Below are 13,399 nucleotides of genomic sequence, written 5' to 3'. Positions count from 1 at the left end.
TTTATTTCCTTTGTTGTCATGGGTGATTTTAATTTCCTTGGATGAGGATTTTCCTTCTAGTACTTTCTGTAGGGCTGGATTTGAGGACAGATATCAAATTTTCTCCACCTATCGGAATTGAAAGTTTTGTTGGGCATAGTAGTCTGTGTTGGTACCTGTGGTCTTTTGAGTGTGCCAGGCATCTTTCCAGCCCTTTCTGGCTTTTAATGTCTCCAATGAGAAGTTTCTGTGATTACAGTAGGTCTGCCTTTATATGTTACTAAGCCTTTGTTTCACTGTAGCTTTAATATAATTTTAATTTTGCATGTTTGGTGTTTTGATTATTATGCCATGGTGGAAATTGCTTTTCTGCTCCAATTGTTAGGTGTTCTATAATTTTTTTTTCAACCTTTATAGACAGAATCATCTTGAAGTTAAAAAAAAATGTTCTTTCTGTTAAAAATATTTTCTCACTCAGGGTGATCTTTTCTAGTTCCCACAATTTGCCTACGAATTTCATGATTTCCTTGTTTTTTAATTGCTGTGTAGTATTCCACTGCATAAATGTACCAGTTTCTGTATCCATTACTCAGATGAGGGACATCTGTGTTGTTTCCAAATTATGGCTATTACAAAGAGAGCTGCTACAAACATGGTTGAGCAAATGTCCTTTTTGTATAGTTAAATATGGCATATACTCATATATAAGTGGATATTAGAGATATAATCTAGGAAAAACATACTAAAATCTGTACACCTAAAGAAGCTAAGCAAGAAGGAGGGCCCTGGGTAAGATACTTAATCCTCATTCAGAAAGGCAAATGAAATAGACATCAGAAGAGGGAGAAAACAGGGAACAGAATAGGAGCCTACCACAGAGGGCCTCTGAAAGACTCTTAGCAGCAGGGTATTGAAGCAGATACTGAGACTCATAGCCAAACTTTGGGCAGAGTTCAGGGAATCTTAGGAAAGAAGGGGGAGATGAAAGACCTGGAGGGGATAGGAGCTCTGCAAGGAAAGCAACAGAACCAAAAAATCTGGGCACAGTGGTCTTTTCTGAGTCTGATTCTCCAACCAAGGACCATTCATGGAGAAAACCTAGAACTGCTGCACAGATGTAGCTCATAAGCAGCTCAGTCTCCAAGTGAGACTGAGGGAACAGGGGCTGTCTCTGACATGAACTCAGTGGCTGGCTCTTTGATCACCTCCCCCTAATGAGGGAACAGTTTTACCAGGCCACAGAGTAAGACAATGCAGCCAGTCCTAATGACAACTGATAGGCTAGGGTCAGATGGAAGGGGAAGAGGACACTGAGCTGGGATTCTTCTCCTTCCTATTCTTCATAGGCTTGGGCTTTTTATAGTGTCTCTGATTTCCTGGGTATGTTGCTTTGGGAATATTTTAGATTAAATACTTTCTTTGACAGATGTTTTAAATTCTTCTCTCATATACTTAATGCCTGAGAGTCTTGCTTCCTTTTTTTTTTTTTTTCTGTATTCTGTTGGTGATTACTTGTATCTGTTTGCTTACCTAGATTTTTTTCTGCCTCCAGGATTCCCTTAGTTTTTCTTTATTGCTTCTATTTTTATTTTCCTCTCTCAACCAGTTTTATTCATTTCTTTCACCTGTTTTTGTCTTTCCTAGGCTTTCTTTGCTTCTTTTAAGTAATTTATATACTTACTCCCATTGTGTTTTTTTTTTTGTTTGTTTGTTTTGTTTTTTGTTTTTTGATTCCTATAAGGGGCTTATTCTTCTCCTCTTTAAAGACCTCTATCATCTTTTTGAAATTGGTGTTAAAGTCATTTTCTTGTGCCTCTACTATGATAGAATATTTGAGAATAGCTGCAGCAGATATCTGATCTCTGGTGCCATGGCCCTGGCTGTTGTAGATTGTGTTTTCACACTGGCATCTATGCATGTGGATTTGGCATGAGTTTGCGTTACATAGATAGGTGTTTTCTTCCTTGGTTATTGTTTCCTCTTCGGTCTTCTTGTCTTAGTGATCCACAGTGAGTCTCCATCACAGATGATGGATGGACCTTTGGAATCTAGTTCAGCCTTTCTTCCTGTAGGGAGTAGCTGTTCTGCTGTCTGTCATGGCTTTCACCTCTTCTGGCACTGTGGCCTGCAGCTGTTCTGACAGGCACAGCCTGCACCTGAGAAGCAGTAAATAATTGTTAATATTATTATCTCCCCATTTAAAAAAATGGATTATTTTCTTACACAATATATCCTGATCACAGTTTAGCCTTTCTCCACTCCTCCCAGTTTCTTCCCACCTCCCCTCCCATCTGTCTTCTTTGAGATAATAACCAAACATAATAAAACAAAGTATAAAACCAAAAGCAGTCACATCAAAGTGGGACAAGGCAAATCATCAGAAGGAAAAGATCCCATGAGAAGGCACATCAATCAAAATTACTAAGGAGTTTCATTAAAAATACTATCATATATATATTATGTAACTATAATATATCCACAGATGAACTGGTGCAGACCTGTGTAGGCCTGTGAACGCTTTGCTCCGTTGCTTTATAGGGCCCTGTACTTTTGATGTCCTCAATCTCCTGTGGCTTTTACACTCTGCCTCCTCTTTCTTGTGGTTTCCCAAGCTTTAAGGGGATGTATTTTAGAACTATGTGTTTCCGTGTGTGTGTGTGTGTGTTTCTCTCTGCCTAATATCTGGCCTCTGCATAATTTTCTGTGAAGTTAAAGAGAAAGATTCTCTGATAAAGGCTGAATAAGGCACTGGTCTAGAAGTGTATCACACTACCATTAGGAGTCATTTATTGTTAATATTGTTTTATTTGGGTCTCAAAGCTGTCTAGTTTGTGGTTCTTGGTCACCTAAGAAGTGTCAGGTTATTAAAGATCTTAAATGTTAGCTTATGTATAGATGCCAGTAGAATTGTAATGATCTAAGCAAAGCATACACAGAAGAGCCAGCAACTCCTTTTCTTTTCTCTATTATTTCACCTCATCCTTATTACCTCTCCACCTTCCCTACCAGTCTCTTTTCCAGGTCTGTGACATTTGGTTGCTCTTATGATCTATTTAGTTGATCCAGAACAACTGTGGGACCACTGGGTAGGAACTGTCTATTTTAGCCTAGGGAAGTTACCAGCAGGCACTTAACTGAAGACATTTACTCCCTGAAAAAGTCAGTAGAACATATTCAGTGATGAAGGCTGGGAATGGGAGCTTCTGAGCCCATCCTCAAACCATATCTGACTACTGATAACTCATTCATGTACACACCTAGTGACCATTACTGTGAGTTCATGATTACAATTCCTATGTTTTAACCAGAAGGTGACATTTCACAGTCTTTGCTCATATCTTCTGGCTTTTGCATTTTTTTTCCTGCCTTTTCTTTATTAATGTTTTTGTGAGCCTTAAAGAGTATGCCATAGTGTGCTGATTAAGGCTGAACACTTACACATAACTGATTCTTTACATTTTATGTAGATATGAGCCTTTGCATCCACTGTCATTTATTAGAAAGAGAAGGTTCTCTGATAAGGTTGAGGATAGTATTTTTTGATGGGTATAAATATATAAATGTTTACAAGGCAAATTTGCACTGAGTTCAGCTAAATAACCTCCCCTGCCATGAGGTTTTCCACCATGTTTATTATGCCAAACTTGGATTTTCTTGTGTGACACTCTTCCTGGTGAGATGTAATCATTCTACTCACTCCTGATAGAGAACCAACAAGAGAAAATAAAGTAAGAACACAAACACAGTCTAACTTAGAGAACCTTTGGGTTTTATTCTAAGATAATTACAGTAGAGTGGGTCAGTGTTATTTACAGGAGCAGAAATGACTCAAAGACAGCTACATCACCAAAAGCCTACCCCCAAAATACAGAATACAAAAGCTTAAAGTCTGTACCTCCCATTCCAGGGGATCCAAAAGCTCATACAGGCATTACTGCAGGTGAAAGACCGATGCACTGGAGTCGAATTAAAAAAAAAAATCTGGAATTGTTATGCTCGTTTTTAAATTCTATTTCATTTGAGGTATTTAAGCTTCTACCAACCCTTCCTCTTCTGGGTGCTCATATTTGTATTCCTCGGAGCCCTAGACCACAAGCTTCCCTGTGCTGCATGACGCAGGCCATTACCAGCTGACAAAGACCCTGCCCCACATGAGGCAGTTATCAGCTGTGTACAAACTAAAGCCCAAACTAAAATCCCACACTTGGGATTAAAACAAAAATACACTTACATAACATAATTGAGTGTTTAAAAAAACAAACAAACTTAGATTACGTAGAATAATTCCTGTCTTCTGGCCGTTGTGTGCCAGTAATAAAACCATGGTGATAACTATAGCTCAAGTATTAAGTTGGTGCTGTCAGAGGAAAGTGTGGGATGGAATACTGAATTGGTTGAAACTGAAACACTTTAAGTACATTATGCTGCTAGATAAAGTGTCCTGACATTTATAATTACACATTAAAATGAATAACAAATATTGCCTCATAAACTTTAAGTACATATCTAAATATGTGCTTATACAGACAGTGTAAAAGAACTTAGGCCCAAAGCTTGACTCTGCATCCTGTCATACATACAGTGAGATCTACAAGTGCAAATCAGATCATGAAGCTTGCTCTGTCCTTATGCCATTTATTATCTACAACTGTGTACTCTTCTGTAACTATTAACTTAAACAAAACCTTCTGTTTTTTTTCCCAGTATCCAAGATTCACCATTTTTAAAGACAAAAGCCAGTTTACCTTTTTAAAAAAGGAAAGTACATTCTTAATAAGTCGGTGCACTGAAGGAGTCATTTTTTTTTCTTCTGTCTTTATTCTTTCAGTCAAATTTCCTTGCCCACCCACAAGGCCTTACAGATGCAGAAATGATAGGATTTGCTTGCAACTTGAGAAAATATGCAATGGGATTAATGACTGTGGGGACAACTCTGACGAAGATCACTGCAGTGGTAAATCTGTTCAATTGGAAATATTGATTTAGGAGCAAGTTGCAGGATAAGAGAATAAATTTTGTACTCTAAAGAATTCCTTGTGGATATATGAAGATTTGTTTCCAGGCAGTAGAGCTTGGACAGCCATGTAAAAGTCACTCCTAACATTTCATCTGCATAAAAAAAAGCTGTATGACTGTATCCAAAGCCTGCCACTCAAGTACTTCACTCAAGATAATATCAATCTTACAAGAGAAACAAGATGGTTTAAAATAATTCCTTGTTAAAAGTAGAGATGGAAGGGGGGATGGTCTGTATGAATTATGTGTAGACATATATATTTTGTTTCTCAAGATTCTGATTGATAAACAAGAAGTTTCTAGAGCAAAGATATATGTGTAACAAGGTTGACTCAGATACCATGCTGGACCCAACCTCATCTAAGGCTGTCTGCAGCAGATAAAAAGTCCTGCTTGCTGAAAAAGTCATATCAAAACCTTCTGATGTAGAAGATTACTACACACACACACACACACACACACACACAAACACATGTAATTTAAATCAAGTGAACATATAATGGAGAGGACAAAACCTAACCGGACATCATATGCTACCAAACAAAATCTCTAGTACTAAGATTGGGTTATATTTTTTTCAATTGTTGATCCATGGGTTCCTATAGGCCCCTCCCTCAACATAGAAATACTGTTTATACTATGGATAATACCCCACAAACTGACAGTGCAGAGTGTATTGCTGAACTTATACTTGAAGTAGGAAACATGAGAAAATCTAGCTAGTGCTCAACTGAAAGCTTCATTCCTACTGGAAAGCTTTCAAGGTAGTTAATAGTGCTATGAATATTACCAAAGGAGAAAAAATGACCAACGGTCAAAACCCAGATGGGAAACCTGATACCACAATAATGGCCAGCCTGACAACATAAGATCATTGTTTCAACAGTGGCACAGATATTATGAAAGTAAAACAACACATTTTAAGTTAGACTCAAGGCTTGATCTACCAGATGGAAACCATACCTCATACTCTCAACAAGGGTAAGAATCTGAGTCTAGACAAGCCATGGTTCTTAGAGTAAAATCTACTGCTGTTATTGTACTAAATGCACATAGCAAGAAAATGACATACTGACCCATAGAGCAGTATGTTTCTTAATTTTTGCCAAAAATGTTTCCATTTCAGTAGACAGTGATAAATACAGATGACCCCGACTAGTCAGTGTGCAAAGAATGAGAGACTTAGAAAGCATCAAACCAAAGAGGGATGTCTATACCACACCTCCCCCGTCAAGGCTGAGATCTACGTGAAAGAGCAAACAGAAATATGAAAACATAGAGGAGGTGGATGACTTCAAGGAAACTGTGTTTAACAGACGATATACATACGAATTATCAGAAACCATGACAGCATGCATAAGCCATACACAATCTCAAGACAGGCAAAATCCCAACATGAGGGCTGCAGGAAGTGAAAGTCTGTCTCCTCGATAATAGACAATTCACAATTGATAGGTGCTAGAAGAGGGAAAGTCTGTGAAGTTAAACTGAGTATATCAACCACACAACCCAGAGTATGGGAACTATGCTCAGGAGTCGTTGGCCTAGACAAACTGGACATTTTCTTTTATTTTGTTTTGTTCTTTATTTCTTCATTTAAATAAGAGAGAGATAAATAAGAGATGAAGTTGGGCAGGTAAATCAATATGAAAGATCTGGGAGGAGTGGAGAAGGAGAATGAATATGATCAAAATATACTATAAGAAATTCTCAAAGAACAATTTAAAACAGTAAAAATTCTACTTGGGATTAATATTCATACACTTTTAATAAAAGCTGGATTTTGTTTAATATAGGGAATATTTTCATTTTCCCACATTCTAAAATCTCTAAATATCTGTTTTAGCGAGTAGAACTTAAATTATCAGACATAAAATTCTGTGTTTCCATAGGATTTGGTACAGTCTTGAACGCGGCGTGAGCTCAGTATGTGCAGTTTGATGGCATGCAACACTAACTAACCAGGTTCTCAATGCCTCCACAGGTAAACTGTTATTTAAAGCCACGCCCTGTAGGAAGGATGAGTTTACTTGCAGCAACAAAAACTGCATCCCCACGGAGCTGCAGTGTGATGGGCTTGATGACTGCGGAGATGGCTCGGATGAGCAAGGCTGTACAAAGAGTGAGTGGCCTGAAGGAAGGGAGTGCAGAAAGCCAGATGGGCCAACACGAACTATTCCTCTCTGTGTGGAGACGACTCTTCACAGTATTCCTGTGTCGGACATTGGCTAAAGTAACATGGCTTGGAACAGAACTTGGCTTTTGGACCCTAAGATGGGATGGTTTGATTTTGCCATACACTTTATCAGTTGATGTAGTTTAGAGACAGCATGGTGTTTTCTCCGTTATAACACTCCTCTGATTTATTTGCCCTTAAAATACTTTAAAAAACGGAAATTAAAACTGATGTACTGAAATTGTGGGGAAGACTTGCTTTGTTATAACAGCGTAGTAACCCTGTTTTCCCCTCGGATGTCGTTTTTTGTTAGTGTGTGCAGATGTAAAACTGGAGCAAGCTATGAATTTAGCCTTCTGGCCCCTGATGAATTCATCCACAGGGAAGTAGTAGAAATCTTGAGGTCATCCGTAGAAAGGGTTCTGGCTTTTGGAGAAGGGTACGGAATGGATAAATGTTCTGAAGATGGCCTTTCAGGGAAATCACTGACGGGTCACTCAGTTTTAGGAAGGGGGTGTGGCTTGAAAACAGCTGTCAGTATCACTGTTGGCATCTGTTCTCAGCTGTATTTAATGTAATGATTTCATTTTTTTCCTGCCCTTCGACCTTTACGAGAAAAAAAAGAGTGTTTGAAAACTAGAATATTTAATGGGAGTTATCCATGTAATAAAACATATATCAAATTCAAGGAATATACTAATTCGAAATCCGGCATCATATTAGCTTTGATTCTGCTGTCTTTAAATCCTAGCTCCCACTGAGCACACCTGTGAGAACAATGGGAAGTCTTGTGGAGATGATGCATATTGTAATCAAGTAAAAACATCTGTTTTCTGTCGGTGTAAGCCTGGATTTCAGAGAAACATGAAAGGCAAGGAGTGTGAAGGTACAGTACATTTTCTCAGCAGCTTGTATTCAAATCCATAGCTTATAAAGATTCCCAAGACAGCTAAGTTGTGAGATGACTGGGGACTGATTTTCATAAGAGCTGTCTGTCTGTGGGCTATCATTTCACTTATGGGAGAAAAAGAGTCTCTGGCGTGAAGAGACTGCTTGATTGCACCATGAGACTACAAAGCCTCTCTGAACAAACTCAGACCTGCAGGAATTGGATCTGTGTCATAGCAATTCTGTTTTGAAATGCAAATAATGAATTTATTGTTTAAGAACTATTGAAATATTAGACCCATTTCATGAAACAATGTGTTTGAGATGATCCATTTCTCCTGACTATGACATTTCTCATGCTGTAGCACTTCAAGAAACTTGTAAGCTTTGTCCAAGCACCATGTTATCAATAATCCTTTATAATATGTCTTAAAAATGCAAAGCTGGTGTCTAAATGACATTCTTATCAATTTGCTTCTGATCACAGAAAAATTAGGTATGAAGTAAAGAGAGAATACCAGAGTAAGTCATAGGTAAACATAACTTACATCAGGGCTTTAACTCTAGAGTCATGAAGTACACACCCAAATATGTATTTGCAATTTTTTCCAACAAATCAATTTTTATAATTATATTTGACTATTATTATAACTTGCAATAATCTCAGGGGTCTGTCTGGCATACATCTGCTAAACACAAATTATTTTGTTACTTTTATTAATAATGTTATATGTATGTATACGTGAGTTTATGTGAACACACGGAGGCTAGAGATAGGGACCATTCCTCTATGACTCTCCATCTTGGTTTTGTGAGATGAAGTCTCTCACTGAACCTGAAATTCATTGATTGGTTGGACTCCTTGGCCAGCAAGCTCCAGAGATCCTTCTCTTCTCTTTGTTCCCCTTTCCCCAGTGCTGGGATTATAGGTGTGTTTTTTGTTGCCTAGAATTTTATGTGGGACATGGGGATCGAAGCTCAGGTCCTTGTGCGTGTGCATCAGGCAGTGTATTCCATGGGTCGTCTCCCCAGACCCATAAAAAAATTCTAAAATAATTTTCTCTTCTTTTCTCTTTAAATTCATGGTTTTAAAATGCCTTTACATTTTATCAAGCAACCTGAAAAAACCTAATTAATTATACCCACAGGAAGATAAAAGTCAAGTTTCTATACACTGAGTAATCAGCTCAGGTGGACTATTTTCTTATTACCATGTGACACTGAAAGTTGATAAACTAAGTTTTCTCTGTTTTAATTAAAACCATTTTTCTTTTTATGGCTCTCTGTCAATTATATGTTAAATACATATCCACAGAAACTCTTCAGGCATTAGTTCTGACAGTATTAATTACCTCAAGAGTCTGAACCTGAAGACTGTTTCCTGTGGATGCTTACTAACTTTAGGAATTCTGTTCTCAATATTTTCTTATTTTATTCTCTTGCAGGTAAAATACAGCCATAACTATATTTGTCATTTCATATTGCCATTTGTTCACTATTTATACACACCTCTGTCATAGATGCAAGTCAGTTCTGCACATTAGTTAAATATGTGTCTAAAGTAAATATATTTTATAGTAAAGAAAGCAATTTCCATTTTATATTGAGAAAGAAAAAGGCATTACCTAGATTTTGTAATGTAGTTTATTAGGGTCCTCACTTGCTCATGTAAGAAAAGAGAATAAATATTGTTGTTTTATATTAAACTCAAAACACTTTCCTTGAAATAACCAGAGGAAATAAACACCAGAGCACTGAACAGAAACAGAAAAGTTTGAAGGGATGCTGTGTGCAGGCATGGTGAATGTTTGAAATCAGAATGGCCATATTAAAAGATGAGGAATCTTTTACAAGATAAAACACAGGTTTATTATAGATTCCATGTCAAAGGTAAGGTGTAGAAAGAGCTGATACATACCCTAAACAAAGCAGAACAGTCTGCTATAATTTAGATGATTAAGTGTTGATGATACATGTTACTCCTTCCCTGAGTAATTCTTTCTGATGTAAAGTAAATGTTCATTTCTGTTTATATTTTCAAACACAGAACGTAGTTGGAACTACAATGCTTCAGGTGTCCTTGGGGAAGTGCCATGACAGCACAGGGAACAGAATGTCCAAAGTTGAGTGTATGATTTCACTGTGTCATATGCAGGTGTGACTGAGAATGGTTTGGTCTAGCATTGAGCCTGTAGAGTTGTGGAATCTAGACAGAAAACAGTTACTTTACTGTACTTAATCTAATTTGAGGCAAGAAGTTATCTTACAGTCTTATTACATAATTTAGGGCAATTAGTTCTCGGTTCTATTTATGCCCTTAATTCAGTGGCGTATTTTAAATCACAGACATCACCTGTGACTTCTTTACTTGTTGCTGACTTAGCCCTGCTCATGTGCAGAAGGGTGCTCAGGTTTTCTGTTTAGTTCTTAGAGGAGTCCTTATCTTGCAATAGTGAAGATGGATGCTGAGCTCTTCTCTCGTAGATCTCAATGAATGCCTGCTGTTTGGCATATGCTCCCACCACTGTCTAAACACACAAGGATCCTATAAGTGTGTCTGTGACCAGAACTTTCAAGAAAAAAACAACAGCTGTATAGCAAAAGGTAAGGTAATTAAAAAGGCATTTCAACTCTGTCATGAATATCTAATGGGGAAAATTTGTATAATGCGTTTTGTCAAAAGACTTATTCTTAAAAATATAAATATGTATATATTAAGACAATGTGACTATTTTATTTTGAAATCTGAATAATTAAATATTTCCATTTAATTAAAAATATCATTTCTTTATTCTGGAAACTTCCAAAGTCTCCTTTGGGAGAACTTTGCAACACCTGCAATAAATTCTGCTGGCCTGTGCTGCCCCGCTGCCCAGCATATCACTCAAACCTGCGCCCTGGTGTCTGTGCCTTATCTTCTTAACTAGCCTAATTCAAAGTGGTTTACAGGAAAAATCATTAAACATAAAGCAAGAGGTGTTACAATTACTTTGTGTTTGAAGCGGTTTGTCAGTAGAATAAAATGTTTAAGCAGTAGTCTGATAACCTAAATTAAGTGTTTCCATTGATGGTTCTGTTTCAGTGAATGTAAAAATTATTGTACCACTGTAAAACCCTGAAATCCTAAGGGCTAGGATTATAAAAAGGAGGTTGTTTGTGTATAACCTTTTATAGTTTGAGTATAAAATCTTATTTCTAAATTAGTTTCTTCTCAACTTCCTAATACAATTTTTCTTAAGTTGAATATATATTTTATTGCTCATGTAGTTTTAGAAAATTATATAGCTTTAATATTCTCAGCTACACAGTATGACTAATAAGATAATTTTATGACAAAACTGTTGCCATGTCATGTATCATGTATGTGAATGGTGTTAGGTACACTTAAATTTGAGTCCTATGACCATACTTTCAACATGACACGGCCTAGAAGAGGTTATTGAGGTCCTTGAGGCTCGGTTCTTCATTTATAAAATCAGAATACTCATATTTGCTTCAACGAGAGGCTTGGTTCTTCATTTATAAAATCACAGTACTTGTATTTATTCCCATGATTTCTGTAAGAAATTGAAATAATTGAAAAAGAACTAACATAATATCGAAAGAATAATAAACATTGAGGAATATTTAGACTATTAAATATATTGTTGTATATTATCAAATTGAGTGAGACAATGTGGTTAAAATTTAAATAATTCAGGCCACCATTTGCTTACAAATATGATGTATACAACTTTTCAAGATGAATTATTATTATTATTATCATGTTTTTTTTAAAAAATAACTATATATGCAGCTCAATTGCTCTAGGTTTTAATTAATATTTTAATAATACCAGAATTCTCACTGTGGTGTTCCTTTTCAATTAGTGTGAAAATGATATTAGTATGTGTTACAAGTGTCAAAACTTAGGGTATACTGTTGCAATCGATTGGAAATAAATTATAAATTATAAAACTTTGATGTAACAAATCCTTTTCAAATGGCAAACTTATGCATATAAATTAAGCTTCTTAATTAGAAAAAAATAAATGACTGCTATAGATTATTGTACACTATGAAACAGAAATCAAATGTCATGAAGAGTAATATATGTATATATGTATATATATATGTATGTATATATATGTATACACACATATACATATACCTGATTTTTACTTTGGAAGAGATTGTATAAAAAATAACAACTCAAGATAATTTAAGGTACATCATTACTTTTGCTCTAGTTGAAATTTCTTCTATTTTGTATTTTATTATAATAATCTGCAGGCTCTGAAGATCAAGCTCTCTACATAGCTAATGACACTGACATCCTGGGTTTTGTATATCCATTCAACTACAGTGGCGGTCATCAGCAGATTTCTCATGTTGAACGTAATTCAAGAATAACAGGGATGGATGTGTATTATCAAAGAAATGTGATTGTCTGGAGTACTCAGTTTAATCCAGGCGGGATTTTCTACAAAATGATCGATGGCAGAGAAAAGAAGCCAGCGCATAGTGGCTTGATTGTAAGTAAATGCTAAATGCAGAGTGTTTGAAGGCCATGCCTTCTTTCCACATCCTTACTTTAAAAAATAAAATCAAAGTGCCTGAAGAATTAAGGTAGTCAGTTATTCATGCCACCTAGACATAAATATTTCTCTCTATTTTCGTTGACGGCTGTTTACTGTAAATTCTGGTTTATGTTTTATTTGAATGTGTTTATCTTTGCTACTTAAAAATGAAAATGAATAGTAGTTTTGAACATTTTTTATTTTATATCTAAAATGCATATATATATTGTATATATAAAATAAACAAAAGCTTTTTTCATCTTACTGTGGGAATGGAAAAAATATGTTGTTTTCTTTTTTTTTTCACTAGAAAGTAATGTGACATGGGGAAAACTTTTTCAATTTTGAGTCTATCAGAAATCTACTTATGGGACAAAAAAAACCAACTAGAGTTTCACTAGTCCGCTTTTTGAGAAGGGCATTTAGGAGAGCGTTGAGAGCATTTGGCTGATCTGTGAAGGGCATGTTGATTATCACGCTGAGTTGCGAGAAAAATAAAGCAGACCACTCGCTTGGATTTGCAGTTTACTGACAATCTCTGTTTGCGGTAAAACATATCATGTTATTGTGTGTTTTGTATTTTGAAGTAACCTGGAAGAAAAAGATAGATGGATATCTCTCTTGAAGGAGCCTGGCTTTTTCCCATACAATTCACAAGTCGAGTGGCCCTACAGCAAGGTCTAATTGAATTCTCACACTTGCCGTGCCCCGTGGTGCCTGCTTATGCTCCTCACTATTGCTTACAACTGAATCCATCATAAAGATAGAAGCCAAATGAGCG

At 36.3% G+C, this 13,399-nt stretch overlaps 1 protein-coding gene across 1 annotated transcript in view; it reads left to right on the top strand.

Annotated features, from left to right (window-relative positions):
- Lrp1b (LDL receptor related protein 1B) overlaps positions 1 to 13,399 on the top strand; it is a 2,037,254-nt gene that overhangs the window by 1,912,636 nt on the left and 111,219 nt on the right. Inside the window, exons 73-77 of the mRNA XM_060390094.1 lie at positions 4,808 to 4,933; positions 6,980 to 7,117; positions 7,923 to 8,057; positions 10,544 to 10,663; positions 12,332 to 12,573. Of these exons, the coding sequence (XP_060246077.1) occupies positions 4,808 to 4,933; positions 6,980 to 7,117; positions 7,923 to 8,057; positions 10,544 to 10,663; positions 12,332 to 12,573 (761 nt within the window). The remainder of the gene's footprint in view (positions 1 to 4,807; positions 4,934 to 6,979; positions 7,118 to 7,922; positions 8,058 to 10,543; positions 10,664 to 12,331; positions 12,574 to 13,399) is intronic.

The sequence above is a fragment of the Meriones unguiculatus genome, chromosome 8, assembly GCF_030254825.1.
Source record: "Meriones unguiculatus strain TT.TT164.6M chromosome 8, Bangor_MerUng_6.1, whole genome shotgun sequence".
In the NCBI taxonomy this organism is placed as follows: Eukaryota; Metazoa; Chordata; class Mammalia; order Rodentia; family Muridae; genus Meriones; species Meriones unguiculatus.
Note: the sequence above shows the minus strand (reverse complement) of the source record. Positions and strands in the feature narration are given on the sequence as shown.